The sequence below is a fragment of the Schistocerca serialis genome, chromosome 7 (genome assembly GCF_023864345.2).
Source record: "Schistocerca serialis cubense isolate TAMUIC-IGC-003099 chromosome 7, iqSchSeri2.2, whole genome shotgun sequence".
Lineage (NCBI taxonomy): Eukaryota > Metazoa > Arthropoda > Insecta > Orthoptera > Acrididae > Schistocerca > Schistocerca serialis.
In genome coordinates, this window is record NC_064644.1 from 43,729,997 (window position 1) to 43,756,844 (window position 26,848).

General features: G+C 38.1%; 1 protein-coding gene across 8 annotated transcripts in view; it reads left to right on the top strand.

Moving 5' to 3' along the window:
• LOC126412823 (AT-rich interactive domain-containing protein 2-like) overlaps positions 1-26,848 on the top strand; it is a 323,653-nt gene that overhangs the window by 215,610 nt on the left and 81,195 nt on the right. For 4 of the 8 annotated variants that reach the window (XM_050082643.1, XM_050082642.1, XM_050082640.1 and 1 more), the window contains exons 8-14: positions 1,841-2,005; positions 2,484-2,757; positions 3,588-4,167; positions 5,149-5,572; positions 7,941-8,195; positions 25,035-25,280; positions 26,447-26,690. In XM_050082643.1, coding sequence (XP_049938600.1) covers positions 1,841-2,005; positions 2,484-2,757; positions 3,588-4,167; positions 5,149-5,572; positions 7,941-8,195; positions 25,035-25,280; positions 26,447-26,690 — 2,188 coding nt within the window. The remainder of the gene's footprint in view (positions 1-1,840; positions 2,006-2,483; positions 2,758-3,587; positions 4,168-5,148; positions 5,573-7,940; positions 8,196-25,034; positions 25,281-26,446; positions 26,691-26,848) is intronic. The other 4 variants (XM_050082645.1, XM_050082641.1, XM_050082646.1 and 1 more) reach the window with 4 other exon arrangements.

The window sequence follows — 26,848 nt, forward strand, 5'->3', positions numbered from 1 at the left end:
TGATGCTTACTAAGCTTAGACTGCCTGTGGCATTGTCCATTACTCACATTTATAGGCAAGTGTAAGACTAAATTACAAAATATGGAGAAGCGCACTGGTTATTGACACACAATATAGCAAATTTGGAGGGTACAATGTTTCATTGGGCAAAATAATGAGTCAACTTATGGTTGTATAATGAGAAAATTAACAAAATAATAGGAACTATGTTGTAACTGCAATGTATACTTCTGCAGGTCCTTACCAAGCTTCATGAAATCTGAGAGGAAATGATAACCGAAGATATTTTCTAGGTCAGAAAGATTAGCTCAAAATAAATAAATAAATAAAAATAAAATAATGATATTAGTTCCTGGAATTACACATGCTTAAAGGCTAAAATAATAGGAATGTTGTCAGGGAGGTGGAAACTTTAATTGCAAATAACTTTTTAAGTAGGAGTTCTTTTGTGAAAAATAAAATGTGTACTAGTATGAGGAGTGTGAAGGCTTTCAACTGAGGTATAATATAAACTGCTTGCTATTGGCTCATTGAAAATCTCAACTCCATGTGTACTGCATGCACTGAAAATTCTAGATATCCATTTATTTAAATTGTTTTTAGATAAACTAATTATTGTGTTGTCAGACATCATGAAGTTACTTGGAGACCAATAGAATTATATGAATGGAGTGAGAAAGTCATCGTTTTACATAACAATAGCATATGTATTACGTACATAATGGAAAAAAGAAAAAATGTATTTAAGGAGCGGAATTGTTTATTGTTAACCAAAAATGTTTCATGGGAGGTTTTTATGTGTGATTAAACAACTTGATTTTAGTGTAATGACTCCTCCTTTCGTTGCAATGATTAAACATTCCTTTTTAAATTTATTTTTAGAGCCTATAACAAACCCGTGTTCTTTGGGACACAGAATATAATATTGACAAATTTTCATTCTAACAGTAATAGTCTCTTAACATTAGTGTGGTTACTATTTTTTCTTTTCAAAAGCTGCAGTTTAATTGTATCGGAGAAGTACAAGAATAGTACCTTTGTGTCAGCTACTGAAATTCTAATAAATGGAGTGAAATATATAGAATTGTTTTACAAAAGTGGTAGAAAGAATAATAGGAGGGACAAATCACTCCACATTCTGACGAGGAGATTGGTCCACGATACTCACTGGGAATCAGTAGTAACTGTGAACTTTTACAGAGGTGAGTTATTCACCCCCAATATAGAGCTTGACTCGGGGTTGTGATGGGCAGTGTGGTAATATACACAGAGCTATAAAAGAACTATAATGAAGGGTGGAGAAAGAAGGGTGCAAATTATAAGAGCAAGGGAAGAAAACAGTAAGTGCAAGAGTCTGCCCCCATCGTTGTTTGGTTGTTACACCATATTTGCTATGTTTTTAAAGCAGTATGCATCTGTGTTCTTGTTTCAGTTCTTGTATTTAATATGTAGGTGTTTCAGTTCTTGTATTTAATATATAGGTTACCTGCAGCCAATGACAAGTTGGATCAATCTTGATGTAGACTAGATGATTTAAGATAAAGGCAACAACTCGCTGGGAATTGGAGGTGTTGAGCCGTTGACAGGCACGTGATACTGAAAACACACACACACACACACACACACACACACACACACACACACACACACACACACACACACGTGTTTGCTACACTGTGCTGGCTGAACACACTTAGTGTCAGTTTTACTGATAAAACTTAAATGTAATATTCTTCACTTTGCATGGTAGTATCTTATTGTGTTTATTTCAAAGCTGTTGAAAGGTGTTTGTGTGTTGTACCATTTGTTTGTTTATAATCATATTTTTGCTTCTTCATAGGTTTATGATCAAATTTGCTCATTCCTTACATTACAAGACATTATGCTACTGATATACACCCTCGAGTGCCTCTACTCTTTGTCATCACTTGGAGAGCGTGCATGCAATTGTATTGTCAGAGTTCATGGAGCAGTTGATACTTTGGTATCTCTCATCACTGTTGAGGTATGTTGCATTTTGAATTGTTCAAGTAGCAATTTGCACAAATGAAATAATTATAAATTCAGTGTGTGCAGGAAAACTATTGCTCATTGTTCTCTCATTGCTCTTAGTAGGACACCATATGATCACTTCCTGGACTTTTTGTGCAAGTGCGACCTTGAGGATGTGGTGTTATTGTTTAATACATGCTATCCTATAACTCTGCTTTTCTACATTCCTATCTAACAACATAAAGCCACTATACTGAGGAGCTAAAACAGTAAAAGTTTATTATATATCTAAAACAAAAGCACCTCTTGTATTCTTTTTGTCAAAGACAGCAGCCAAGTTAGATTCATTTGCTTATGGAATGTTAATCATATTAAAGTGCCACTGTGCACAGATTTGTTTCATGACAGTGGTTGTGTTATAGAATTTGTAAAGCATAATTACAGAAATCTTAAAAAACACCTTGATTAAATGAAGCATGTTCTTGCTTCAGGCACAAAGCTATGGCCCAAAGGCATGCATTTTAATGAGGCTAGTTGAAACTGTCTCAAATACACATTCTGGAATTGCACCTTCAACTTCGGGTGTTGGAGCACAAGGGTCAACAACAACAGCTGCTCAGAGTACTGCTTCTCCATCTGTATCTGTAGCATCAACCAGCCATTCCAGCACACCCTTGCAGCAGCAGCAGCAGCAGCAGCAGCATTCTTTGGGCCCATCACTAACCTCTACACCACACAGGCCATCGCCAACACCAACACAGCATAGTGAGTCTATTTACATTCTATGTACCAAAATTAAAGTTATTAATTTTGAGAAATTTACTGGATATGGGCCTAAATTTTAATTAATTTCCTTTTTGCTTGATTTTTGTACAAAAGTTATTACAGGAAATGGTTCATTGGCCCTGGGAAGATCTCCCAAAACTTCTCAAATTTCATTAAGAAATGCCAGCAGGAGATCTACAGAATGTTTCATATATGGTTTTGCTAATATTGGGTGAAACACACATCCATGTAGCAATGACACTTTCTGTAGTTGATTATCATTTGTAAAGTATTTCTTAGCAGTTGTTCTGAAAACACTTTCATATTTCTAAGACTTTTTTCTCTGTAAGTGAAAGCAAATTGTGTATCATTTACATTTGATTGGCTTGCTACGTTAGTTTTATTGCTATTTTCTATCAGTCAATGAATTAATTGTATACAGTTTGTCCATGTCAAGTTAAGGTTTGTGCATTGACTGTCAGAATTGTTTGAGGCATGACTTTCCCTGCATTAGAAATGTTGAGAGGAGAGGAGTGGTTAGGAGAAGGCAACATCGGCTACTTGCTGCAGTGCTGACACCATTACCCAAAAGAATTTGTACAGTAATAATTATCACTTATAGGGGCAGCTTAACATTGGCAGCACTCATAGATAAATGAATATCTTTCAACTAGTGCTGTTTGCCTGCATTTCTTGTAACATCAGTAAACTCGTCACGTTATGGACAAATTGTAATATGTGCTATTTGAATGCATTTCAGAATAGGCTTACCTGCATAGACAAGTTTTTTTGTTGTTGTTAATAACTGTGTCCTTGATGTGCCTTTGCAGGAATACTCATGACGTCCCAGGCAAACCTGCCTCCACCTCCACCACATCCTACTGTCACACTTGCGCCAACAGTCATCTCACAACAACAACAGCAGCAGCAGCAGCAGCAACAACAACAACAACAACAACAACACCAGCAGCAACAACAACAGCAACACCACCATCACCACCACCACCATCAGCAGCAGCAGCAGCAGCAAGCACAGCCACATCATCACCAGTTGCAGCAGCAGCAGCATCAACATCAACAACAACAGCAACATCAGCAGCAGCAGCAGCAACTACATCAGCAGCATTCACAGCACCAGCACCATCTTCAGCATCAACCTCAGCAGCAACAGCATTACAGTGTGCAGCAGCAGCAGCAGCAACCAAATGCCCCTCACCAGCAGCATACAACACAGCAAGCAGTCCAGGAAAATGAACAGTTTGCTCTGGCATGGCTACGTGCCACTTTTGAGACTGCACCAGTCACTTACCGCATAGAACAGGCTGAACTCTACAAACAGTATCTTACAGCTTGTGCAAGAGTTGGTCGACGTGGCGTCATAGCTCCTCTACACTTTCCTCGTTGTGTTCGGTAAGTATTTGTTGGAAACTTAAAAGTGAACCATTGTAGGTAGTTTTAGCTGCAAGCTTATTATTTGTGCTGCCCATTTTCTCTATTGAGAGAAATAAGTGTAACTAAAAGTTGAAAACAAAAAGTAACTGCAGTGTATTAAAAATATGTCGTGCTGATGATGTTCTCTCTCTCTTCCTCCCTCCCTCTCTTCCCTCCCTCTCCCCTTCCTTCCCTTTCCCTCTCCCTCTTGTAGTTGTGAAGCTTGGCACAATGTTATAAATTTGGTTTATGATTGTTTGTCATTTTTTGTTACATACGTTGGGTAAACAAAAACTATGAATAAAATTTAAATGCTTGAAATTAAATCCATCTGCACTTCTCTAAACTCAGTCAAATGGGAAAGATCTTTGTTTAGGTTTTTTAACATCTAGCATGAAGAAAGACTAAAATACTAGAATACTATGTGAGGACATTGAGTGTATATCAAAATTGTATTTGCCTTTCTCAGATACTATATTGATCTAAGTTGTGTACCAATAAACGATGTAACTGAGGCACGAGTTCAAGTTAATGCTCAATTTTCATTGATGTTTGATTGTAGCCAGAGTTCATTCCACACAATGTGCTAAACTAATAATACTTGGAAAAGAAATTCATGCAATTTGACTAAGCTTCAGTTTACTATCTTTTACTGTGGCTGGTTGGGGAAAGAGGGGTAGAGAGAGAGAGAGAGAGAGAGAGAGAGAGAGAGAGAGAGAGAGAATTATCTTTACATTTCTGCATTCCAAGGGCCCAGGCTCAATTCTCATCAGGCAAGCAGTTCTTCTGTCAGAAGTATCATAACAGTGCATGCACAGCCGCAGAATGAAAAATTCACCCATGAAATAAATTTATGTTTGCCGAGTATCACCATTGTGTATGATCATGATGTTCTTATTTTACCTTTTAATTGGAAGTACATGTTACAGAATTGCCAACTGAAAAATAATCTTTCCGTAGGTCCGTATTTGGTGGTTCAGTGGGTCCAAATTTACAACGTGCACCAGGAACATCGACTGTCCTCGCAGATGCACAGTACAATGCGTTGGCCTTTTACGAGGGCATCAAGGTGCGCGCCAACACGTGTTCTCCTACAGCAACACCTATTACTTCATCTCCCCGCACAGAGACTCCACCACTGGTAGCTGTTGCAGTGGGTTCGCCTGCTCCCTGTCAGACGCCACCTCCTACTGTTTCCTCACCATCGCCTGTCCCAACTCGACCTGTTCTGGCACCATCACCTTCTATCTCTCCTGCAGCTTCAGTACGATCCCCAGAGTCACTGGCACTGGATGCTCCATCCCCGTCATCACCTATCCTCAAAGCACAGCTAAGTGCTCCACCAAAACCCAGGGAAGCTTCCAAGGGAGATGCCAAGAGTCAGGTAGGTCTAAGCTTGCATGTAGATGTACACTTTCAGATTATGAACTTGTAGACCATTAGTGAGTTTTGTATTACCTAGTGAAGTTGATATTTTTTTCAAATATATATATATATATATATCTTTGTGGTATCGTTGGCTTTGTGAATTTGCTTTGTGTAGATGTTTGTACAAGTTTTGTTTATAGTGTGCCTTATTTTGTATTGCTTTTGTGCACATTTGGAACTTTCTTGTTCTCTCTCTTCTTTCCATCTTTTTTCTTTGTGTGTACTGCTCTCTTAAGCTCAGCTAGGGGATCTGTCTTATTAACAGTCCATAAATTGCGCTTCCAATATTTACAGTTACAAGCTCTTTCTAAAATGAAATTTGAATCTGAGGGCAGTTGTTGGTTTTTCTGTCCCTTTCATTACTGGATACAATATCAAATATCACTTTCAGACCAAATTCTGATGAATTAGCCACTTAATTTTTGCCAGTTTGTGTTCTGTGGAACTTATTTCTATATCAAAGATATTACCCAGACCTGAGCCGGCCGGAGTGGCCGTGCGGTTCTATGCGCTTCAGTCTGGAACCGAGCGACCGCTACGGTCGCAGGTTCGAATCCTGCCTCGGGCATGGATGTGTGTGATGTCCTTGGGTTAGTTAGGTTTAATTAGTTCTAAGTTCTAGGCAACTGATGACCTCAGAAGTTAAGTTGCATAGTGCTCAGAGCCATTTGAACCAACCCAGACCTGATCTTTTTAGATACACAAACCCAACTATGAAACTAGAAAGTCCTAAATGGAATACAGAGGAAGGAGTGAAAGCAAAAGTTCAGGCACTGAATGGCCGACAAATGCATATACCAATTGAAATTGGTCCAGAGCTTTCAGTTTCTTTCCTTTGTATTAATCAGATAGCATTGAGGAAGGACATTTTCCAAAAGCTTGCTACAATTTAAATTTTGTTTATTTGCGTGTAGACCACTCAGTGCTCAATTGTGCAATAAGTGGTTACCCTTACTCCAATTTTTATTTTATTGCTGTTGTGAAACATTTTTTTCCCTTTCCCTTAAGGCTTATGCATGCTTAGATTTTACATTAGTATACATTACAATTCTATAACAACTTGCCTGCACTTAACAAAGTAAAAATACATAAACAAAGAAGATATAAATAAATAGAAAATTTGTGGAAACTCAGGCTGGTTCAGTATGATTTTTGTGGTTTTACAGACTATTTTCTCTCTCAAACTGGCACATTGTTGAAGGAGTTGGCAGTGTAGTAATATCCACATTCATCTTTATTGAAGACATCTCACTGATTCATTTATTGATTGCAAATGTTATTCATGGCACAGCATTCCATTATTTCTTTCCATTTTTAATTTATCATGATAAAGGTAAGGATAGATTTTCAAGCAACTTTCAGTGTAAAAGGAAATCTAGTTGAAAGAAGGAAGAGAAACTTAGTATCAGAATTTTAAAAAAAAATTCACTTGGAAAACTACAAAATTATAGGGAGACCCAATGGGTGGTCAGTTCTTACTTTCAGGAGACTATATTATCAGTTCTGTTGATAGACACAGTTGTTAATTTGTTAGTGATACAGTTCGTCACAGATTACTCGTACAGCATGTAGAATTTCACCTCCTGATGTAAAGTATTGGTCTCATGTTCAGTCTCCTTGTAAATTTATTATTCTCATGGTTATGGTATTTAGAATTATGTAAGGATGCTGGATAAATCTCTCTTTATCATTGTTATCTAACATTCAGATTTCTCTCCTTCATTGACTGTAGTGTTAATTTCAGTATAGTTGTTTATTTTAAAGATAGATGAACAGTTATGGGTAAGAAAAATCTCACATCGCAAGAAGCCTGGTGTAAGAATAATTTTGTGTTTTACAGAAACAGGTGGAACATAATTCTATAATTGAATTATTCTGTCAAAGTCCAGTAGGCCAAAGAAATAGGCAAATTACTAATTATATTAAAGGTGACGTCTTTACTCAATCGCTTTTCATAGTAGACATCATGCTGTAACCACATGGAAATGGTGGTATGGACAACATTTGCAATCTGTTCATACTGTGTTGTAACACAGTTCTGGTGTGAAATCATATGACTGTATTTAAGCTGGTTGATGATAGAATGTTAGGTCTGTAATTATCATAACTACACGAGATTGTGTAAAATATTGAAATGGTATGTGCAGGAAAGTTATTTCTTCAAAAATACTCTCTGACTGTCCCAGCCCCTGCCTCTTCCCGTAGTTAGATTGTTTGGTTACCATTATGTGATGGCAAATGTGTGGTCACACCCACACGTGAGCCAGGGCTTCACTGGCTCTAACACTAGAAGTGGAGGTGCTGTCAGCACTTCTGTTCAACAGCAGCAGCCGCAGCAACTCCAACAGCAGCCACAGCAGCAGCAGCAACAACAACAACAACAACAGCAACAGCAGCAGCCAGCGCAACAACAGCAAACACAACAGCAGGCCAGTAATACGCCCAGTACAAGCAGCTCCTCCCTCATCAAGAGCCTGCTGGCAACTAAGGTAACACCTCCTGGTGTGGACTGCATGATGCCTGCACCTGCCACTGTGTGTGCCGCATCCTCAGATAGCCAGCTGCGACTGACAGCACAGGTACGCCGCCACCACAGGGTCTCGCCGTGTTGATTGACGTTGGTCTAAGAGGGTGGTGATAAGTCAAATTTTTTCTCTGTCGTGAAGATAGTTATGGGTGAAAAGTTAGTGACAGTGATTAGTTCATACCATCAAAATTGCAATGCAAGGTGGCTGATTAAGAGTTTTGGCCATTAGGGATCATTTTTCAGATCAACAAGTATGGAAAAAAGGACAAAAATTGCAAAGTTACTGTGTTTTGTATATTTTAGGTCTGAAGATGGCCCCTAACGGTTGGAACTGGTAATCGATTGTGTTATGTTGGAATTGTGATTTTAAGAAACTGTCAGTCAAAAATTTTCAACAATTGCTGTATCTCTTGATAGCCTTTGTGTCTGTCTTTATATGTGAGACAGTTTGTTTCACTGTGAGATGGGTTTCTTTTCAATATCTTCGCTTTACTTCCTAGCCTGAAGTAATTGACTGCAATGAAATATTGCATAGTCCAACAGGAATGAAAGGCTTGCCTCTTGCTCAAATGGGCAGTGCTTGGACATTGTTTCTGTTTTGTCTCTTTTACTGTGCCATTACATTATGCTTTTGGCATGTGGTCTTATATTGTGTTCTTTTTTCTGTGCAGGGATCATGAGTTTCTTACACTTTTTATACTGAAAGCTCTTCGCAAATGCGTGCATGTTGTACATTGCTGCAAGTTCTTTGGTGACTGGGCTTATTCACAGCAGATATTTGATGAGAGTTTCTTTTTCCCCTCTGTGCTCAGGAATAGAGTTTTTCAGTTTTATTTCATTCTTTGTGCATTGAATTTAATCCAAGTATTGTAGCATTCTGATATTTGAAAAGCGTTGATCGTATGTAATCATTTTGTGCTATGAAAGTAAAATCTGCAAAAACTGAGCAATCTTACAGAACAAAAGCAAAAGTAAAGTTAAAAGTTCGTTAATTGGTAACTGACCATTCCACGATTTTAAAACACATGATATGCAGATGTGGATTGCAAGTGCTCATCATGGTAACAGTGAAAATTTCTCCAGGAACCGGGACAAATTGTGGCCTATTCTCTGTGAAGTGGGGGAATAGTATTCCCTTATGACCCCCTCCTCCTCCATCTGTGTGATCAAGATAACGTTTTTAACAACTGCTATCTCAAGCACTTTCTCTTTGCTTCGTACGTCTACTTTATGACGCTTTTTTTCCTTCTTCTTGTGCTGTGCTGATAATACTAATAAAAAGAAAAGTTGTTTGAAATCTATCCTTTTGTTGCTTAAATTCTTTTTACTTTACAGAAATCCTTTTGTCATACAAACATATGAAATGTTTTAGAAGTGACACTTTTTAGTTATAATTAGGGACATAAAATCGTTTTATTTTATAGCCAATTTCGGTATTAATTTTTGACAACTTCAGTATTACTTTCTGCAAACTTTGATTTTATTTGTTGCCTCTTTTTGCCAGTTTTTATATTAGTTTCTGCTTGCTTATTTTTGAAGTACCCTATGTTCATTGTTTGCAATTACTTTTTAGTATTATATTGAAAATGAAAATACACCTATCAATTACATTATATTGATTAACAGTCAAGATCACATGTATTTAAATTACTGGAAAAAAACTAAGTTAAACTTGTCAGATAAAACCAATTAAAGGAAAAGTAACCTGACATCTGCACACTGTTGAAAAGTATTTCAAAAGAAAGCACTGTCATAACTTTAAAGTTCTCTTCTTTACTATTACGCTGCCTTTACATCAACACACCACACTAGTGTGAAAACAACCACTTCTGTTCTATATTTGACTTCTGCACAGCATGAGCCATTTGACAATTCCCACTTTTCTTGCTGACGTGGAAAATTGCTTTTCCACTACATTATGAAGGAATTGGTCAAACCACCTCTCCACTGGTTTTCCTGATTGATAGCCATGAAATCAGTTAGTGCCGACATTACAAGGTGGTCATTAAGTGTACCTGGAATGACTGGTCTCAGCCATATAGATATTCCATAACATTGTGATTTTAACATTAATTGGAAAAATGTCAAAACACGCATTAAACTTCTGGAGTAAGCATTCTGCTGAGCATATGCAAACTGCCTATTTAGTTCACACGGGCAAAGGACAGATTCTTTTTGTCACATGAGTGCTACCATGGCAACCCTCTTAAGATTCCAGTGTGCAACAATCATTGTGTGGAAATTAGCATGATACCAGGAAATTAAGCTCACAAACCAGGACAGGTAGCGTGCACGGAGGGGATGGAAAACATCGGGGATGTTATTGAGTTCAATCTCCATGCCCAAAAACCAAAGTGCATAATTTACATGGATTGCATGAGCTGTGCGTAGACATCTGACACCACTTACTTCTGGAAGCCTACCAAGCCTATGAATCCATGCCCAAACAGTCGCTGCTGTATTGTGTTCATAAGGTGGACCAGCCCTATTGAGCAGGTGATCATAAAATTTTTTCTCCTCAGTATAGCATGTAAAGTTCTGTTACAATTGCAGTTTTGCAGAGGCATGTTGCATGGCATTTCAGTGTGTATCATCTGAAGGAATTGATATTGTATGACAAATATAGTATTGTTTATTTAATGCAGTATCCTAATAATATCAGCACCAAAAAATTATCGATACATCGCTTAAAAAAAAAAAAAAAGCACAGGCCATGAAGGCCCAACGGTACAGACCGGCTACTGTGTCATCTTCAGCCCACAGGCGTCACTGGATGCGGACAGGGAGGGGCATGTGAATGTGGTCAGCATACCACTCTCGTGCCATATGTCAGTTTACAAGACCAGAGCCAGTTGAAGTAGCTCCTCAGTTTGCCTCACAAGGGCTGAGTGCACCCCGCTTGCCAACAGCACTCGGCAGACTGAGTGGTCACCCATCCAAGTGCAAGCCCAGCCCAACAGTGCTAACCCAACCCACCATGGCTTCTAGCCATGATTTGCTTATCCTGACCAGGACTTAACAGATTATCTTCGGCTATTATAGGCAATGCTTGGACATTTACTCATGTGGTGATGTGGCTGCTTTCCTGCAGGTTTTAGACCGTTCTCCATCTCTAATGAACTTGAAATCAGTAAGCTGCTAGATGCTGACAAAAATTTCTCATTGATTATTCTGTTACTTACATTACCTGGTTGACATCTCTTCAGTTAAAACTGAATATTTTGCTGTTCTTAAGATATACGGGCTTGTTGCAAACCACTGTAATGATTGTAGCTGCTAAGTAAAATTTCTCATTTGTTTTGAGCATAGTCTATAAGACACTGTACTTAGGGTTGGAAAAGATCTGTGGATTATCCATGTGTTGACGTCCCATATAATTTCTACAGCCTTGAAATGAATTTTGGGGTCGTTGTACAAAGGAGTCAATACTGTTTGCATAAACTAGTCTGAAATGGGTTCCTTTGGTGTCACTTCAGAGTGAATGGATCAATGTGTCCTCAGTAGCACTTTGTTGACCTGAATGCTGCCAAATTATAAAAAGATTAAGACTCACACTTACCTCTGTTCTGAGTAATAGCGTGTCCTGCTCTTTTAGATAGACTGTGTCCATGGGGGTACTCATTTTTATAAAATAGTGAGTGCAGTGATTGAAGCAGCTTAGGTTCACAAAAGTTTGTGGTCATTGGAAGTAAACTTGTTCCATAATAACTAACATTTAAGAAAAACGCTTACTGTGGTTTCTTCATTTATTGTTGTCCATATACCAGTTTCCTATGTAATTGGATCTATTTAAGCTTAGGGCAGTACACTGACCGGCGGCGCAACTGTGGTGGAAGGTTAATTTTGTGTTGCATGTGTTTTGTTTGCATTTTGTGTAAATATTTTATCTGAAGTATTTGACTTTAGTTGTTTGGCAATTAATGGCATCTCCCTTAACCTCTCTGGGTAAGTTCCTCTACAACCAGTACCTCCAGCCTTCCTCTTCAACTGAAAAAAGGAAAAGTAACATTTTATAATATTGTTACATAAAAACTAATATTCTGTGAATAGTACTTTTAATCATATATTTGTTTAGAATATATATGGTGCTTTTGCAGTAATCTGGTGAATATAACTTCATAAAAACTATAACAAATTTCCATTGTCATTTGCTTTTGGTGTTGATTGTACATAATCGTTCAGGCATGTCCTATGGAAGTGAAATGTTTCTATGTATAACATTATTAGACTGTCAGATCTTTGAAGATAATGAGATGACAAAGCCACTCGCTCACTCCCAACGTATAACTAATTAGAAAGTAATGTCCATTCAAGTTGTGATACATACATGTTCGATCACTACATTTATTATAAAATATACACATTTTATGCTATTAATTACTGTATATGCAACAGGAAGCACTAATTTCATTCGTAAAAAGAAACTGAAGCATATTTTACTGTGCTAAACTTAACACATGGGAACTTAAGGTTTTGTAAAACAATTACTATAGTAATATGTCCAGTTGAGGGATACAAAAGTTTTCTGATCAATAAAGTATGTGGCAGCTATGATAGCCCCCCTCCCAAAATATATCCAGAAAGAGTATATATCGAGATGTGGTTTTTGCTAAGTTAGAGCAGATGATGTGGTGAATTTTCTGACGTGCAAGTAATTTTTATTGTTTAAGACAGCACATTTTTAAATGTTCTCAAAAATTACTTTTTAATGGGAGTGTTTTTACAATGGGAAGAGCCTTTGAAAACAACTGTTGTCCTGTCTGGAGAAGAAATACCACAAATTTCAGCCCTGGTGTACCACTTGTAAGCAGACACATAATTTGCGGATGGTTTGTATGTTCATTATTATGACTGCCATATCAGGTGCTCAAAATGTCAACATTCACCATTGTTACATTGCTGTAAAACAGTTTTGAACAAACAGTACTGCACATTGAATTTCATCTGGACTTAATACAGTACAGGCCTGCGTTGTGAGGTATTTCATGTCTTAGTCATCCATGTTTCCTTGTTGACATTATTTTGATTTTTCCTACAGATAAAAGTCTAGAGATGTTATGTTTTGTGTGTGTACAGGATGTCCTGTGGCTTCCAAATGGCTGATCCAGTAACCTCCAAATGTCTGTTAAGGAGATGTGTAATTATCTGTGCGGAAGTGGCAGGACATTGTCATTTTGGTTCTACAAGAATTCCCGTTATGTCCAGTAAGATATGTTTCAGTAAATGTGGCAGCATGTCTGTTAGGAACTGTAGATATAAGTGTCACTCAAATGAAAATGAGGCAGACTATATAATGAGCATGGTACAGCTGTTGATAGCACGGGTAGGTGTCCACAGAAGTGTCCTCTATTGGGAATCAGGAAGAAACAGCACAAACATTCACCACTGTGCCATTTTCCGTGCTCAGTGTAAGGTCAGTGAATCGTGTCCACAGCTGACTTCACTGTGGAGGCTGGGAAAGAGGCTTTTGACTGTGGAATGATTTTCAGGAAGTGAAACTGATACTTGCATTTGTGCTGTGCATGACATATATAGTATGTCATGTGCATGTGTATTTGCTTAGAATAATGCCGTTGAGTGATAGCAGTCAGCCAGGACATGCTCAGCGGGTCATTACCCCCTTCTGTCATTCCTGCTCCTGCGGTGGATGCTGCTGTCAGAAATGACTGACAGCAGATGACATTTGGTACATGTTAGACATCAGTTATGGTACTGCTCACACCATCGTGACAGAGCTTCTGAAGTTCTGGAAAATCTGTTCGTAATAGGTTCCCCATAGCATGACAGAAGAACAGAAGTTGAACAGAATGTCGACATTGCTGCAGCACCAGAAACGTTTATCATAATGAAGAATATATTTTCCTGTCCCTTATTGTCACTGGAGAGCAACTGTCAGAGCTGACAAGGGAAGCACATGGATTAACCACCCAACGAAAAATTCCAAAGCCATGCATGCTGTCTCCTGGAAAGTCATGATTACCTTTTCCTTTCATTGTAAGAACACACTGTTCATATACTTTCTAATACATGGTGCCACAATTAATGCAGAACAGTATGTGGCAACTTTGCAGAATTTGAAGCATGCCAAGTCCAGACAGCCAGGAATGTTGATGCACAACATCATTCTGTTCCAGGATAAAGCCTGCCCCCATATTACCAAGGTTGTTTTTGACAGTGTTGCAGAACTTTTGCTGGGAAGCCCTTACACATCCTCCATACAGTAAAAATCTCTTCAAATGTGATTTCTGTATTTTCTGAGCCCCAAAGAAACACATTCATGGCTATCAGTTTGCTTTATATGAAGAGGTGCAGGCCTAGGTACAGCCATTGTTCCGCAGGCAACCGCTGACATTTTTCCCTGAAGGCGTTGACCATCTTGTCTCTCTATGGGATAAATTTATTAACAGTTTTGACGATTACTTTTGAAATAATAAACAGTATACTTACTTCTGTCTTGCTTTCATTTGACTATTCCTTATATGTACAAATACTTTGAGGTCTATCATATTTCTTTGATATGGAGTCCATTGCCATTCACATTTTGGCCATCTTGTGCCTGACATTCGCTGTAAGTGACCATACCAGAGTAGGCGCTTCCTTTCTATGTGGTCTTGGATTGTGCTTTTGACATTCGTAACCTCTCTGATCCTATCATTTCTAATATGATCAATCCTGGAATATCTACAACTCCGTCTCCAGAAATCCACCTCGACAGCCAGCAGGCGATCTTCCTGCCTCTGAGTTAGTTCCCACAACTCTGCACCATATGTTGTGATATGTTCTATAATTGTGTGGTAGATGGTATGTTTTATTCTGCACATTATGTTTTTGTTCCAGAGAATACCATTTAGTTGTTTTATGGCTCACTTGCCCTGGCCAATTTTATTGTTTATATCATCCATACTTGTACCATTGGACGACAGTGTCACTCCCAGATACATAAAATTATGACACCCTTTAACAGTATTGGTACCGAGTTGTAAGTCATTAACAGCATTTTCTCCCACTTTCAGATATTCTGTTTTAGATACGTTTATGACAAGACCTCATTTTTCATATTCTTCTCTTATTTTGCGGAACATGTAATTTGCATCTTCCTCGTCTCCGGCTACTAACACTTGGTCGTAAGCAAAAAATAAAGTGAACAAGAAATCATCATCTATGGGGATACCCATTCCTCTGCATTTCCTTTTCCAGGATTTTAGTGCCTTCTCTAGGTAGATCTTAGAGTGTAGGTGCGATTGTGCATCCCTGGCGTAGTCCCTTTGTCACCTCAAACTCTTGAGATAGTTGATTTCTCACTTTTACCATTGGCGTGCAACCTTGGTAGAGGAGTCTGACAGCTTTCACATAGCTCGGTGACACACCATTATCAATTAGACTTGTCCTTGGCTTGCTCTGGAGAACTGTCTCATAACCTTTCTGGAGGTCTACAAAGACAAATTGGGTCGTAAGGCCCCTTGCTGTCCTTTTCTCCACTAGGTTTTTGAGGGTAAATACTCCATCAGCACAGGAGTGACCCAATCTGAATCCATTTTGTTCTTCAGATTCAGTTATTTCTTCTTCTATCCTCTTTTTTTAGGATATGGCCATAGACTCACCATGGATGGCATCACACTAATACCACAATAGTTTGCACGATTTCTCCTGTTGCCCTTCTTAAATATTGATGTAATTATTGCCTTGGGGCTTTGTCACCTCTAAGGTCACCTCTAAGGCATTTGTCAAAAATCACTGCCAATATCTCAAATAGTTTTGACAGTGTTGCTTTAACCAGTTCTATATAATTAATCCTGGGCCTGGTGTCTTTCTATTTTTCTTGGCATTAATTGCATTTTGGACGTCCTCCGTAGTTATCAGTGGTATATTTTCATTACTAATATCAATGTCTGGTGGGTTCTCAGTGAATTAGTAATCCTTGATAGTGTTCACTCATTCCTGCATGCCAATGACGTTTATATCTGCTTTATCTTTATTCTGTGTTCTCATTCTTTTTAATATCTTCCAGGCTTTATTTGCTCTTGTATTCCCCATGCTTTTTTCTCTCTCTTCACCAGTTTCCTGCCAGGCTTCGTTTTTTGCCCTAATTATTGTTTTCTGTGCATCTTTTCTCCACTCTGTATTCCCGTCAATCATTGTCTGATCTTGAGTTCAACGATTTATTATAAGTTTTCTTCTTACTTTCTACCGTCTCTCGTACCGAGTGGTTCCACCACTCATCACATATTCTATTACTCCTTTTTTTTTTTTTTACCAGTGATTCATAAGCTGCGTTATGAATGGCTTCTTAAACCATCTCATACATCTCATCTGCAGAGGTTCCTTCAACGGCAGCAAATTTTTCTGCTCGCCTTTGCTGGTACAAGAAATGGGTAGAACTACAGTCAAGGTTTTATAAATTATCTTGAATATTATTGGCTTTCTTTGGCTCGGTTTCCACTTGAATTTCTGTGTCTTTGATAAACTTGAATAATAGCTTAGACATAACAGAAAATGGTCTGATCCACACTCTGCACCTCTCATAGCCCTCACATCTTGTACTATTAGCTTTGTTGTTTGTTTTATTATGACATAGTGTATAATGGACGTGAGAGTAATGCTTGGGGTACAGTATTGAGTGTGACCTGGTGAAAATAGCTTCTGCAACGACCCATACCAGTGTTGGGCTGGTGCCTACTTTCGTGCGGCATGATCAGCCCTAGTTGAACCGCCTAGTGGATCAGTTGCATAGGGCGGTCACTTTGTCAGACATTGGATTGGTTCCTGTTGAGGCTATTGATAGGGGGGATTTCACAAGGCGTGGCCTACACCTCAGTAGGAAAGGGAAGGGTAAACTGGCAGGGTTGTTAGTGAAATCCGTAAGGGTGGACACTCATACTCATGGATGTACCTCTGTTTTAGACTAAAATCAGTGTTCAACGAGAAGTTCAGGCAGGCAGGTGCTAAAGAGGTCCAAAACGCACAAGATTCTCACAACAGTAAAGTAAATAATAATGTTACCATATTTACCCAAACTATTGGTGGATTAAAGAAAAAAGTAGATTCTCACAAAAGTAAAGTAAAAAATAATGTTACCATTTTTCACCAAAATATTCCGAGATTGAAGAATAAAGTAGATGAGCTACTGGTTCGTTTGGATGACATTGAATCTGATAATGTAATAGAGATACTATGCCTGTCTGAACACCATGTTGTGTCTGATATGGAAAAGGTAAATATCAGTGGTTATAAACCAGCTGCACGTACGAGTAGAGAGAATAAGGAGCGAGGATGAGTTGCCATATATGTCAAAAGTTATCACTGTGTAAAAAGCTTAGATACAAAAAAGTTTTGTCTAGAGCAACATATAGAAGCACGTGCCTGTGAACTTAACTGAAGGCGGGCTCTTTTATAATTGTAACAGTATATAGGTCCCCTTCAGGAAACTTTAATTTATTCCTGGGAAACTTGGATGCCTTGTTGTGCTATCTGTCAGATAGCAAATTATTATTTGCTTTGATTCACTGAAAGAGTGTAATAGGAAGAATGACCTGGAAGTCTTGCTTGGTTCTTTCAATTTGACATGTGTCATTAATTTTCCTACTCGGGTAGTAAAGGACAGCAGCACATTGATAGATAACACTTTTGTATACCAAGATAAGTTTAAAAACATAAATTCTTGTCCTGTTGAGAATGGCCTTTCTGATCATGGTGCTCAGCTAGTTACAGTATATGACATAGCTCCATTCAGTAATTCAAAACGACCCTCCAAAGTTGTGTGTTCAGTTAATGACTCAACTATTGGAAATTTCAGGGAAAATCTTCAGCAGGTAGACTGGAATGGGGTGTACAAGGAACCCGATGCTAATTTAAAATATAACTTATTTCATGATACACTTGTAAGAGAATTTGAAGACTTGTTTCCCCAAGAAAGCAGTTAACTCTAATTATAAGAAACCATGCAAAAAACCGCTTACTAAAGGAATAAAAATATCTTGTAACCACAAAAGGGAACTGCATCTAACAACAAGAAAGAGTAATGACCCAGAAACAGCCAAATATTATAGAAATTACTGTGCTACATTAAGAAAGGTTATTAAAAAGTCCAGAAGCATGTGCATCATATCTGAGATTAATACCTCTGATAACAAAATCAAAACAATTTGGAATATTATTACAAGGGAGACAGGTCAACCAAGAGTACAGGATGACGGCATTGCCATCAAAGCGAATGGAAACTTGACAAACAAGCCGGAAGTCGAAAACATTTTGAATAATCATTTTTTAAATGTTGTAGAGAAAATAGGATCTAAATGTTCGTTAGAAGAAGCAAGGCAGTTAATGGAAGAGGTCTTACCCACACAATTTTATACAATTGAAATTCCACCCACCCCTCCTTCTGAAATTAGGAAGCCACATATGTAATAGCTCTCTGAAGCAGGGTATTTTCCCAGATAGACTGAAGTATGCCATTGTTAAACCACTGCATAAAAATGGGGATACGTCTGATGTCAACAACTACCGCCCAATCTCTCTTCTGACTGCCTTATCCAAAATTCTTGAAAAAGTAATGTATTTTACAGTAGCTTCACACCTTTGTAAAAATAAAGTTTTAACAAAATGTCAGTTTGGTTCCCAGAAAGGTTTTTCAACGGAAAATGCTATATATGCTTTCACTAATGAAATATTAAATGCTCTGAGTAACCGGAAGTCACCTCCTGTTGGGATTTTTTTTGTGATCTCTCAATGGTTTTTGATTGTGTAAATCATAGAATACTTCTAGATAAGCTCAAGTACTATGGTATGAATGTGACAATGCTCAAATGGTTTAAATCATACCTAACTGGAGGAGTGCAGAAAGTTGAAATAAGCAGTTCACATAATATGCAAAAAACTGGTGATTTCTCAAACTGGGGAACAATCAAGAATGGGGTGTGGCAAGGTTCGATCTTGGGTCCTCTGCTGTTTTTAATAGATATTAACGACTTGCCATTCTGTATTCACGAAGATGCAAAGCTGGTACTTTTTGCCGATGATACAAGTATAGCTGTCACACCCAACAGACAAGAATTAACTTATGAAATTGTAAACAATGTTTTTCAGAAAATCATTAAGTGGTTGTCTGCAAATGGGCTCTAATTAAACTTTGACAAAACACAGTATATACAGTTTCACACAGTAAATGGAATGACACCATTAATAAATATAGACTTCGATCGGAAATTGGTAGCTAAGGTAGAATATTCAAAATTTCTAGGTGTATGCATTGATGAGGGGTTGAACTGGAAAAAAAAAAACACATTGAAGATCTGCTGAAACATTTGAGTTCAGCTACTTATGCTACTAGGGTCATTGCAAATTTTGGCGATATACATCTCAGTAAATTAGCTTACGCTTTCGTATGACAACATATTGTGGGGTAACTCATCATTGAGTAAAAGAGTGTTCTTTGCACAAAAGCATGTAATCAGAATAATTGCTGGAACTCACACCTTTTATTAACCTGACATGTTCCAAATCATTACGAAGCGTTGTATTCATGATCTACGGAACAAGTACTAATCTAATCTAATCTTGGTTTCATCCATGTGTATTAGTGGATGTCCTTATGCTTGAACCATCCATTCAGAATTCTTAAATCATTTTACGTACAAAATTCTATCAATCTTTCACCATTATTATTTATGGTTTCTTCACCATATTGTCCCACTACATTGTCATTAGCTTTACGTCCTGTTCTGGCACTTAGGTCCCCTAGTAAAATGACTTCTTTGCATTTCCCTATGTTTTCAAGAGATCTTGTCAATTGAGTGTAGAATAAGTCTTTCTTCACTACATCAGCATCGTCGTTTGGTGAATAGACCAAAATAATCATCACAGAATGGTCCTTTATTTTCACCTGTGCAGAATTCTATCTCTGACATATTCCCAGCTGGAAGTTTTTCTTGAGTTGTTTTTTTATGGCAATGGCAACTCCACTTTGGGCTCGTTGTTCCTTTGGTATGCCACTATAAATGTATATGTAATCATTTATCTCTTCCGTACCATGTCTTTTCACTTTGGTTTCTGTTTGGCTCACTATGTCGACGTCAAGGCACTTTAAAGAAGTAAAGACTTCACGTTTCTTTGTAGAAATTCCATGTATATTCCATGTTACAATTCTCATTGTCCTTTTTCGTGCCTGTTGTCGTCTTCGTTTTGATCCATTCCGTTCCGAGGCTAAATTGGGAGGTTTTGCTTTTTGATTTCTTTTGTTAGGGTGGACTGGAGGTCCAATGCCTAAACCCCCCACTTGGAGGACCAAGTGATTTTTAATTGTGGTTTTCTTCCACTAGACGATTACCTTTCTGGGCTCAGGGACTCTGTCTATCCCTCCCTTGGGTTCTTTGGGGAATGAGGTGCCACTTAACGCCAAGTCTGCGGCACCGAAGTCCATCTTCTTCACCTTCCTTGCTGATGTGGTCTTCACTTGCAACCCTGGGCGTGGGTAACATGTCATACCCCGTGATACTGGGTCCCCAGAAGAACTTTGCCACCAACTCGAAATCCGGGCCCACTCCTGCGACGTCGACGTGCCTGCTGAGAATTACCCAAGTGCACTTAGAGAAGGGGGATCTAAACACCCTGGGGCAGGTTAATGTGCGTGTATGGTTCCATGCACAAAGGCAAATGAGCACTAATTATGCAGTTCTTGAGATGCCTGCCCCACATATTGGCAGACAAAGGTGGTTGTTCATACATTTCTCTCGGTCAGTGTAGATTTGCAGCTAACCAGTAGTGCTTATTGTAAACATTGATTTGTCCCTGATTAGTAAACAAAATCTTGTATAGGAACTCTGCAACAGTTTGTGATTTTCGTAAACATCATTCAGAGAACTGTAATTGATTTTGAAAGTCATTGCCATGAAGCTGTCAATGGAGCATAAAGTGGGAAGGATGAAATGTTTTTGAATGTATAATTAGCAGAATATTCTATTGGCTGATCTCTCCTGCACATTAAAGTTGCCACGTTGTGATGCAAATTACTGCTGCTGAAATTGTAGCTGAATTTCTCTCATCAGTTACTGTTTTTCTTTCGCTGCATATTTTATTCTTCAGTGTTCCATTTATATGTCTTTTTTTATGAAGATAAAAAGAGAGCCTGTGATTACTTGATACGATTAAGATTCAGTTCATAATACAACCACACAAGTGCTATTGACAGTTTGACTTCATTCACCATATGCAAAAACCACATCAACTTTTTTGACTGTCGTATACCTTCTGAAGTTTGAGATCTTCATCAGGAAATTGTGTGATCTCTACAGCAGCAGGTGCAGACTGATGAACATACATTCATGGGTAAATGTGTGGACTGTACTCAAGGTGGAACAGTAGGTTAGACGTTTGAGTGACTGCTGCTTTTTGTGGCACGACAGTGAAGTGGGCACAGCGCAGCAACTTCGCATACCTACCGCAACCAATCACGTAATGCGCTATTGTATACGTCTCTATAGCAATGCTCCAATGTTGTTGCAGCTCTATAGAAAACTGTTGTTTCGCCTGGAGCCATTTGCACTTTACACTTGAAAACTGGCAACAGCACAACCAACTGTTGGGTATATTTTTTCACTGGCAGTATATAGCCCCAATAAAAATATAGTCATTGTCAGAAAATTCACCACTTTCCCCATTTTAAGTTTAAAAAACTGCACTTTCATATATTCACTTGTTCGGGATATGCTTGGGAGGTATGTTTTAGTTGTACTACCTTGTGTTATCATTTCTGTTGCGTGTAAATGGCAAGTGGACATTGCTTTCCAACAAACTTCACTCTGTACATTGCCTTCCTTAACTAACATTTTGTGCTGTGGTGGTGATGTAATTTATGTTTGATACATAGTGATTTTTTTGTTTCATTTTATGAAATGAAATACATAACTGCATGATGGCTACTCTTTTAGGTATTGAAAGTATTGGTATTTTTATTTTATTTTTATTATGTTCTTGAAGTACACTGTACAGTAATCAAATAAGAGAACAATGTGCTAAATATTTTAGTTAAAACAGAAGTGATCTGCCGAGATTAATTTGAGGTACTTACTTCCAGTCACACAATATTTTGGTTTATTTATGTATTTGTTTGAAAAAATACTTGTTATTAAACTGCTGATGCAGTAAGTTAGTATACAATGCAGTGGAAGAATTTAGACACTTTTCTCTTGTCCTTTAATTTTTTGTTGGTAAGGTCTACATTATTTTCACTCATTATATTGACATCTTTGCAGTCTAAGTGCCTGTTTTTTCCCAAGAAACTTTGTGTGTATTATTTGGTTGATATCCTGATTGTAATTATCATCACATTTTTGCAGTCTTGTAATCCCACATTATTTGTCTTTCTTGTGTTATTTTCTATTGTAGCTGCTGTTGGACCAGTAAATACAAACATACTCTAATTGCTCACTGTTGGGAGAACCTGTGCATCACAAAATATGATTACACATTTGTTGGCACTCATTGCACATTGTCAGTCACAGTTGATGTTCCCTTCTGCCCAGGCCTATACTGTTGTTTATTTACTGTGATCAAGAGGCTTTAATCTGTCTAACCAGTTATTACACTGGTACCTCTCTAAAAATGGATTAGTAATCTGTTGGATGTTGCACTTCATGTAAATCCCCTTCATATGTCACTAAACTGATGCTGTCACTAACCCATTTTTAGGAATGTATGGCAGGAATGTCTTGCAGAAGATTTTCTCTTGTGATATATCGTTTGCCTGGCCTAACTTGTGATTCATTTGTGAAGCACTCTTCATATTTGATAACACTTCTCAGACATTGTATCCACTTATTTTCTGTTTGAAGGAAAATATTACGAAAAAACCGATAGCATGGCTATGGGTAATCTGTTATCGCTTATTGTGAAACAATATATGAAACACTTTGAAGCAGAATCCCTAGAGTCTGCACTGTTGTAACCAACTTGTTTCCATTGGTATGTGGTCAACATGTTTGTGATGTGGCCACATCAGATGGAGAAGCTTCAAAAATCCCTGGAACATTTAAAACTGTGTCTGTCATAATATAAAATTCATGATGGAACTTGAAAAAAAGAGGATCAATTGCTTTTCCAGTTGAGAGAAAAAAGGACTAGACCACAGTGTATTTAGTAAACCCATTCACATTGATCCCTCCCTCTGTTCCCCAAGCCATCACTGTCCGTGACAAAGATATTTGGTACTAAAGACTAGCCCATAGACCTCAAACACTTTCAAAGAAAGCCTGCCAAAGAACTAAAACACCTACTAATAGTGTTCCAAAGTAATGGATACACAGTTCGTCAAAACTGAACGAGCATTGCAATCAAAATCAAGAATGCCTAAGGAAGAGGTTAAGGCTAGCCCACAAAACAGAAAGGTCAGTAGGCTCCTATGGAAACATTGTATTTAGCATATTTTACTTGCTTTAACCAAGATAAAAAGTCTTCTTTGCAGTGTTTAAGAGAGTCTTTGAGACAGATGTGTGTCACACTTCTTGCGAACGTTGACATGCCCTATGTGGGGCAGACCTACCAGAACAATCAAGAAGAGATGCAAGGAACATGAGCGACAACCCAACTGAATCAGCTAACCAAACCAGCTGACATCAAGCACTCCTTCGAATATAGACACGAACCCGAGAACAGTATTGTGGTGCAAACAAAAAGTTTTTGTGACATCATAATTAAAGAGTTTATTAAAATGTCAGAAAACCTACCGAGCGAGGTGGCGCAGTGGTTAGCACACTGGACTCGCATTCGGGAGGACGACGGTTCAATCCCGTCTCCGGCCATCCTGATTTAGGTTTTCCGTGATTTCCCTAAATCGTTTCAGGCAAATGCCGGGATGGTTCCTTTGAAAGGGCACGGCCGATTTCCTTCCCAATCCTTCCCTAACCCGAGCTTGCGCTCCGTCTCTAATGACCTCGTTGTCGACGGGACGTTAAACACTAACCACCACCACCATCAGAAAACCTAATAACAGAAGAGCATCAAAGGGCATGTTGGGCATCAAGAATTGAACCCGGTTATAAATAATGGCGTGAGGCCAATAATTGTTCACAGTCAAGTTGGCATGCAGCGAGTACAGAACAGGAAAACTCTCAGCACCTGAAGGAGACGGCTAGGTCGGTTGTTGGAATATTGTGCGTAAAATGGAAACAACAAGACAGAACATGTAGAGAGGAAGAACATCATTAATAAGGTCACAGTGAGAAAACCCTAGAGGTTATATAGGTATTTCTCTTAGTGAATTGATTTCTGTAATACAGTTTGATCAACGTGATCAGCTCCATCATCTGCACTGAGTTGGTGTCAGTGTAAAGAATGAAAAAAAAAAAAAGAAGAAATGAAGGTAGCTTTTTATGTCTCTAACAAATAATAAAAATATACTGTTAAGAAAATGTCAAATAAGATCTACAGTCTGCTGTATTTGCATACAAATGAAATATGTAAAATGTTTTAAATCTTCAAAAAAATTGGGCAAAGTGTCTTGCAAATAGAATTAAGGTTGGTGATGTGATGGCAGAACACGGCATGATCCTTGTCCAGTACTCTACACAACCTTTCATCCGTCCTGGAGTTGGTCATTGGCATTTGTTGCTTTCTTGTACATCCAACCCATTCACTTGATTTACTTTTTCTTCTGTGGCTATATTTGACAATTTCCAAAATGTAAAGATTCGTCTCTCTCTCTCTTGGGAAATGTTTACGTTCATGGAATTCTTCCAGAAAATGAAAATTATGTAAGAAATTTGAAACACTTGGCATATTTAATACAATAGTCTGTTGCTTGTCATGTTGCTGTATGTATTAGCAATGATCCAGTTTTATGCACAAACAGTCAAATGTTTAACCATTAAATCGATTTCTGAAAATGCTTTGAAATTTCCAGGTCACTCAGCGACAACAACAACAAAGATTACTACAGCAACAACTACAAGCTGACACTCCCTCAGGAAACCATTCTGTTGCAAGTCCTGTGGTCAGGAAAGTACTGGTTGGTCCAATTTCAGCTGGTACACAGCTGCAATCTGCTAGCAACTCAAACAAAGTTTCTGTATTGTCATCAGACAGGCATCGAGCCGCTCGCATCAATGGTGTAAGAACTCCAGTGCAGCAAGTACAATTACAAGGGCAGGTGAGATTCAGAGGGCTTGTTTCTCACTACAATGTTATGTACTGTTCTCAACAGATTTTGAGTACACAAACTGCAGCTGCATTCATACAGATGTGTGACTAAACACAAGAATTGTTGTTTCAGTCAATTGGGACTTTTTTTGTACAACACTCTAAAGCCCATAGTTTTCTATAAACGATTTTCATCTCATCTCACCCAATAGTTTGACTCCAGTAAACTCCAAAGATTTTGTCTGTGATGGGCAGCAGAATTTTCTGTGGACAGAATTTTTTGACTAGTTAAAGAAAATGTTAAATTCTTAAATTTTAATTGTAATTGTGTAGAAAGGTAATACAGTTATAGCTTTAATATTTTCCACTGAAATTTCTTTAATCTTACGGTATTTAGTTCCTAGCATAGTTGAAGTTACTTCCCGGTGTTTTGCCATATGTAATTAATTGCAGTAAATGAAGAAACTCATGCTTGAATGTTGCTCACTGTAGAGTTGTTTCCATTATTTTGAAGCTTCTTTATGCTAATTGTTATTTAGTGTAATATTAAGTGTATCATTATACTGCAATGAAAAGAAAGTAATTTTTTGTGCATAGCAGAGTTAGGGAGAAGCCACTATGAACTGTTCAATGCAAGAAATTGACCTTGAAGTGTCAGATTAGAGCTAATTGTAAGTAAGAGTATGGACTAACAGAAAATACTAATACATAAATCTTCAAATTGGAAAAATTTGATGACAATAGCTCTGAATCAGACAGCTGTGAAAGTTCTGGAACCTTGAGAATAATTTAATTAGTCATTAAAAAGAGCAGTAGAAGTTACAAATACTAAAGGAAGCAAGAATTTTAACATGTTGTTGTGGATGCCTTTTACTTTGCTGCAATGAAGGGGTACAAAGTGTGGAAAGAAATTGACAATTCACAAATTAATTATGAGCCTGAATTAGTTGCAGGCATTACTTTGTTTGTCTACTGAGTTGTGGGAATTTGACCTGTTACTCACTTGTCTTAATTTCATTCTCATAATTAATAAGTTTGTAATTTGAACTGGAAGTTTTGCTTGTGCTTCAATTAGCATATGATGTATCGCAGTATCACAGCTGTGGGTTCTGTGTGGTGTCTGTTGTTTCGGATATGCTTGCTGCTGTTTAATTGATTTTTTCTTCTCACCCCCAGAATGATGTTCCAAAAGATGGGAATGGAACTGTTCCTGTTGAGATTGATGGTATTCAGGCAACCACTTGTCTCAGCTCTGATGGGCCAGGCAGTGGAAGTGCAGCATTGCGAGGGCGTCGTGAACCACCACAGCCGCCACCTCCTCCATTGTTGGCTACAACTGAAGACTCCAACTCTACAGGGAACAGCTCGCTGGCATCGAGTGCAGGCAGTGCTAGTTGTACAGGCTCAATCTCCAGTCTAGGTCTGTAATATGTTCTATGAATGTCTTTTCAAGCTATAATGTGTAAAATTTATGTTTGTTTATATGTGAAGAACTGAGAAGAGGCAGTGAGCGTGAGGACCTGAAGCTGCGGTGTATTACATTATGAATGGATTTTTTTTTCTTTAATATCTTAAGGT